Source organism: Labeo rohita, chromosome 21 (assembly GCF_022985175.1).
Source record: "Labeo rohita strain BAU-BD-2019 chromosome 21, IGBB_LRoh.1.0, whole genome shotgun sequence".
Classification (NCBI taxonomy): domain Eukaryota; kingdom Metazoa; phylum Chordata; class Actinopteri; order Cypriniformes; family Cyprinidae; genus Labeo; species Labeo rohita.
Genome location: NC_066889.1, coordinates 27,729,397 through 27,735,870, shown reverse-complemented (window position 1 = coordinate 27,735,870; position 6,474 = coordinate 27,729,397). Strand labels below are relative to the sequence as shown.

General features: G+C 37.4%; 1 protein-coding gene across 2 annotated transcripts; it reads right to left on the bottom strand.

Moving 5' to 3' along the window:
• Nucleotides 1-409: 409 nt before the first annotated feature.
• si:ch73-29c22.1 (kelch-like protein diablo) lies at nucleotides 410-6,152 on the bottom strand. Of its 2 annotated transcripts, none has more exons than XM_051092500.1 (8): nucleotides 6,034-6,152; nucleotides 2,376-2,509; nucleotides 1,992-2,175; nucleotides 1,693-1,836; nucleotides 1,473-1,606; nucleotides 1,198-1,409; nucleotides 1,002-1,108; nucleotides 410-516 (listed from the first exon to the last, which is right to left on the bottom strand). In XM_051092500.1, the coding sequence occupies exons 1-8, from the start codon at nucleotides 6,045-6,047 to the stop codon at nucleotides 453-455; spliced, it is 993 nt and encodes a 330-aa protein (XP_050948457.1). In that variant the 5' UTR covers nucleotides 6,048-6,152; the 3' UTR covers nucleotides 410-452. The 2 variants fall into 2 exon arrangements, with proteins under 2 accessions (XP_050948457.1, XP_050948458.1); XM_051092501.1 differs by having other exon boundaries at nucleotides 1,198-1,301.
• Between the last annotated feature and the right edge of the window lie 322 nt (nucleotides 6,153-6,474).

Genomic DNA, 6,474 nt, shown 5'->3' with positions numbered 1-6,474 from the left:
GGCTACATCTATTCACAGTAACATAGCAACAGAGTTTTAGATTTCATTTTTTAGAAAAGGCAGACTACAGCACTACAAGATATTTACCCATATAAGGGTTTTCATAGTCATGGGAATTTTAAAACAGTGATTCCCCTGCCTGAAAAAGTAATCAGACTTTTATAGCTAATATAATTTAACTTAAAATATCTCAGAAAATTGGTCAAATAAATTTTTGAAGACAAAAAGTACTAAGTGCACCATGGTACTGCCATATTTGTACCATGGTACTGAGTGGTTACCATTAATTTACCACGGTTGGAATAAAATACCATGTTATTAATATCTGATCTAAAACAGAAGAGCAGTAAGTTAGTACAAAAGCAGTACGTGAAGAGTGAAGTAATTATACAGTCAAATTTCATTTCACTTCATTTATTATCGTGTATGTCATCAATTTTAATGAATACATTTCACACAGCTTTAACCAGAGCCACATGTCCACCTGGATGCTTGAACTTCATACTGCCAAAATGTCTACAAAATGAGAAAAAATAATAAAAAAGAAAATGTGAGAGATAAAGAGAAATGGATTATAAATCGTTGAGGTTTTATGGCATGTAATGTCAAAGAACATAATGACAGAATAGCAAAATGTTTTTGGTAGAGCCATTCCTTTCATGATGCTTTTAACTGCTAATGAGAGTGCAGCTACATTTAACGCCATATTTAATGGGATAGTTCTCCCAAAAATTAAAATTCTGTCACCATTATTCATCCTCAAGTTGTATGAGTATCTTTCTTCTGTGGAACATAAAAAGATATTGAGAGTATTCAAGAAACAGCTAATAGTTCCCATTGACAATGGGAAAAAATGCATTGGACGTCAGTCGGGACCATCAGCATTCTTCAAAATATCTTTTTTGTTCAGCAGAAGAAATTTATGTAGGATTGGAACAGCTTGAGGGTGAGTACATATTCAAAGATTGCCAGGCTCTATATGAGTCATTTTAAAACAATACCTCCAGGAGTTCGTCTCATGGTCATAAGCCTCCATGGTTTTAAGGTCACTTACACCATCAGAGCCTCCGATAGCCAATAGGAAGCCATCAAACTGCACTAAAGAGACCTGTGCATATTAAACACAATAATCTCACTACAAAGACCATAATTAAAGCACTTCAGAATCACTTCACAGTGGCCTTTATTCCCTCAAACCTGAAATCTCTTGTTGTTCATAGCCCTAACTGGGCTCCAGCGGAAAGTGTCTGGGTCGTATTTCTCCACAGTGCTCAACGACAGACCAAGTTCGTCTCGTCCTCCTGCCACATACAGACAGCCAAGAAACACGGTGCATCCTGAAGCTTCCCTCGGGGTGGACATGATGGGGCAGAGCGACCAGTTTCCCTCAAATGGGTCAAAACGCTCCACTAGTGCAGAAGAATAATGAGTACTGAGGTTTTTGTTTCAAATCTGCACATGTGTGTGCGTACCTGAATCCAGTGGCATGTCTCCATCTGTTCCTCCCACAACGTAAATCTGACCGTTCAAGACAGCGGCTGATGCAGATGCCCTGTTCCTCAGCATTGGCGTCAACTTAGACCAGGAGTTCTTCAAGGGGTCGTACCTACTCCACAAAATACAAGTGTGTATGTGTTTGAGCTTTACATTTTCAGACATGTGTTTCTCAGTGATGTACAAGTGTGTTTAGACCTCTCTACTGTGTTAATGCAGGTAATTCCGTCAAAACCTCCGAGTGTAATGAGACATCCGTCCATCTCTAACACACACACCCTTGACCGTGGCGAAGAAAGCGAGGGCACGTCCATAGACCAGGTGTTACGCTCTGGATCGTACCTAACATACACAAACACATTCGTTCAGCATTTTAGAGTAGCAGAAGATTATCTTAACATTACTAACAATATCTATTGAAATCCATTGTCAAATCTCTCAAGCATTTTACAGTTTTGCAGAATGAGTTTTAGTTCTCAGTTGATGTAAACACCCACCTCTCCAAACTGCTCAAACAGGTGACATCATCAGACCCACCCACAGTATAGATGACTCCACGCAAAGCACACACCCCTGGGTCACTACGTTGATGGATCATGGGAGCGGTCATTTTCCACTCGTTATACTGGGGGCAGAACTGCTCAACTGGACAGGATGGGTCATCTTTACTCCAGCCTCCAACTACACACAATTTATTAAACACATACAATATAAACAAAGAGAGAGACAACTGAGATATTGTGTGATTTCACACTATACTATATATATATATACTGTTTACATTTATAGTTGCTAGTGGCAGCTGACCAAACTTTCTAAAATGTTTAGGCAGGTGCAGAAAAGTCTGAAAGCCATTGACAAAGATTAATATAAATACTGACCTACGTATATCATGTCAAAGGGTTTTCCTTTATTCCTTTTGGAGTGGCTGTTGCTATGGCAGTGACCCTTGGTGCTGTACAGGTTGGTATTACTTTTAATGAACAAGAGGTCCTCATCTTCTTTAAAGGGTTTGCTGAAAATACATACACGGACACATACACATACATAAAAAAGCAAATTCTGAAAAAGCATTTCCAGACAACACATACGCAAACTCATCACACTTAAAACAGTGGGCAAACAACAAAACACCCATCTGTTCTGCTGTGAACGTGCTGTACAGTAGATTACAACACTGATGATAAAGCAGAAGATTGCAGTGTCTCTACTATTGCTTTCACAGGGACTTGAACAACTCCCTTATCAGATCAGGACATAACTGAATCAAATTGTGCAGTTTGAGGAGATGAATGTTGACAGAACTTATGGTTTTATATAAAACAAGGGGACAAATCCTACAGACTTACATGGGATTCAAAGGATCCGGAAAGAATCCTCAAGCTGGGATTTGAACTCGAGATGCCTGTAGTGAAATGGGATCGGTAAAGGATCCTCGAGCTGGGATTCAAACTTAGGACACCCATAGTGCCATCAGGTTTGGAAAGGATCCTCAAACCAAGATTTAAACTTGGGATACCTGTAGTGCAACGGGATCAGGAAAGGATCCTTAAGCTGGAATCCTCAAGCAACAGGATTGGATCCTTAAGCCAGAATTTGAACTTGAGACGCCCGTAGTGCAATGGATCCTCGAGCTTGGATTCGAACTTAGGATGCCCATAGTGCAATGGGATCAGAAAAGGATCCTTGAACTGGGATTCGAACTTGGGACGCCCATAGCACAACAGGGTTGGGAAAGGATCCTCGAGCCAGGATTCCAACTTGGGATGCCCGTAACGCAACAGGTTCAGTGAAAAGATCCTCAAGCCGGAATTTGAACTCCTGTAGTGCAACAGGATTGGGAAAGGATCCTCAAACCGGGATCTTTGTGAACCAGTTATTCGAAGCCTGCATTAAACTGACAAAGTCAGGCGACTTCAGTAAACAAGGCTTATGTAATGAATGCATCTAAGAACTGTTTTTTTTTTTATGTTTTAAAAAAAAAAAAAATTACTGGGACATTTGTGTAATAAATAAAGGATGTGTAATTGTCTTATAGTGGCCCTCCATACAACACACAAAAACAAGCCCTACAAATTAATAAAAGAACACAAAATTCCATTATTATTCATTATTTAAATTTCATTATTCAAAGTATTAACAGTATTTGATGATTTGTAGATTACACATAATTGATTACACTTTCAAGAAAACATTTGCAATTGGTTTGTAAAAGACATTTCTGAACGTTTGGGTTGAATTTTTGTTGCATTTACATGTTTTAGCCAGTAAAATAAAAATAATTTCAGTCTTACACAACCATGTCTGGTCCAAACAATATTTCTCAATGAGAACAGACCTTTACCGATCAATCTTTTTTGATACACTAGCACAGTTGTGAGTCACACATGTGGGTGTAAGTCGAATGCCCTTGACTCTGTCTGCTTTCAGTGCTCATTCTTTTCTGATGTTTTGCTCTCGCTCTTTCTTCAGAGACATTTCTGTGCGGTTTTCAGTGCTATGTTAGGTAAGTGCAGTGTTTCGAAAACAGCTCAGTGGATAGGGGTTGCATGTGTCAGGGGTCAGGGGTCACCTCAATGAAATATATCACCTCCTGTCAACAAACATAGCACCACATCGCACATGTCTGCAGTGTGCACAGAATTCTGTCTTCATGCACACACAAGCTGACAAGAGGAAATAATTGCACTGACAATCAAAACACAATCAAGCCGTGACAACTAGACACTCCTGTCACCCTGAGAACCAGCCAAACTGTCATATAACTTAATACCATGAAACCCAGAGTGATAAACCGGTCACCAATTCACCATACTGTTTCCCTATGCCGATAATGAAATCATCACCTTGGCAACCAGTGTTGTTACCATGACAACCCAGAACTGAAACGGTTTCACAACCAGTCATCATGGGTTTTTGGCAGATATCACACTCAACCGATGACTTTTAAAACTCATAATTATCAGAGACAAACACTGACAGAAATGGGAATGCCCTTTGGAGGGTGTCTAAAAGACTACTGTAACTAGTCATAAAATCCCACAATGCTCTTGCCTGAAAATTGAGACACTTACGCTTGAATGTTCAGATCACTAAATCTCTCTTCACCAGAAACATACACTATAACTAAGTATCATTTATCTGAACTCTACTGATAGGTGACAGGTGATAGTTTACACCTTTATTAATATTCCAGAAACTATAAAGGCTTGTTTTCGCCAAGGAATGAAATAATTTAAAAAGATAAATGCAACTTCTCATTTCATAATTCTGCATTTTTTTGTGTTTATATCTCACAACTACAAGTTACAGACTTAGAATAGGGCTTTTCTTCGCAGAATTAGAGGAAAAAAGTCTAAATTGTGAGATATAACTCATAATTGCACGTAAAAGTTAAAACTGTCAAAAACTGTGAGATAACTCACAACTGTGAGATACAAACTCATAACTGTGAGAAAGTCTTTGAAAAAGTCAGTCAAAACTTAGAAAAAGTCAGATTTGTTGGATGTAACAGTCAAAATTGCGAGTAAAAAGTCTAAATTGTAAGATAAAAACTCAAAATTGTGAGAAAAAGTCAGATTTGTGATATATAAAAGTCAGAATTGCAAGAAAAAAGTCTGAATTGCCAAATAAAAACTCAAAAATTGCAAGAAAAAAAGTCAAAACATGCAAATGTCTCAATTATAAGATAAAAACTTTCATAGGAAATGATTCCATTCATGATTCCAATGCTTCCATTCATGCATGACAATAGTCTAATAAGCTCCTTAATTAGCAAATATTATTAAACCACATTTACATTCACTATATTTGTGCTTTGCATAAAGATTTTTTATAGTATTTTACTGCATAATGATCACTTAAAGTTTGTTTTCCCATAACAGAGTTACTCTTATTCTTTTAGAAGGTAAATGTAAAAACAGCAGACAAAGACTGCAAAAGAAACTGACCTCTGTACCATGTGGTCAAAAAAATATGATGTCAGAAAGTGCAAATCATTATTTTTAGTCTAGAGGAAAAGGATAGAGGATAGAGGAAAAGGTCACAGTATAAAGTTTAAGTGCAGGGACAAAGACACTTTGGAAAAACTGCATGGATAAACTTGCAAATAACTTTTTTTTTAATTCAGTATAACCCAGTAAAATGTAGTGATTTGTGCACATTTTAATTTAAATTATTGGAACTGCATTGCACACTAAACAGAGTAAATTTAGTACAGTGGTCTGTAAATAAATATAGAATTAAATATATCAGTAGCAAGTCATAAGAACACATTTGGCATGCAACTGGGACTGCTTCTTGAGGCAATGGCAATGTGCCTTCATACTATTCTGAGATTGCAATCCTCCTGATACATCTAAACCACACAATTCCTACAAAATGAAAGCCCTTTCTAATTTGAATCCATAGAACATAAAATGACTGTTTGAGACTATTTTCATTGCATTACAAGTTGCCATATATATATATATATATATATATATATATATATATATATATATGTCTTTTTGTCACAAATGTGTTTATATATGTACTCACTTCTCTGATGTCATGATGTTGCTCTTTTCTTGCTGTCAGACTGTGTGTCTTTGTCTTTATTCTCTTGTTCTCTCCAGTACATCATGTACGAGACAGAGCCTCACTCAACTTGAGGTTTATTTGTGTGTGTGACTGACAGACAGAGAGAGAAAGAGATTGTTTATGTGTGACATGCAGGTTAGTGCTGACAGTGAATGATGCACAACATGTAAACGTGATCGCAGAGGAGGGAAAATAGCTCTTCTTCTGGCATGTGAATCATCTCATACACACGTTTTTCATTCTTACAGAAGACAAATGTTCACACCAGGAACAAACCATAACTCATTCACTGTCACACAAGCATGTAAATTACCTCACATGCCTTATGACAGACCTAGTCTTTATTTTTACACAGTGCTCTGAACAATATTATTTTGGTATCATTAACGTACTATTAGA

What these genes read in the sequence shown, in the direction of transcription:
- si:ch73-29c22.1 (XM_051092500.1), bottom strand. An exon ending in CTTTGACATGATATACGTAG is followed by an intron (nt 2,176 to 2,375) that starts GTCAGTATTTAT and finishes AATTGTGTGTAG; the next exon opens with TTGGAGGCTGGAGTAAAGAT. An exon ending in TGAACAACAAGAGATTTCAG is followed by an intron (nt 1,109 to 1,197) that starts GTTTGAGGGAAT and finishes TAATATGCACAG; the next exon opens with GTCTCTTTAGTGCAGTTTGA.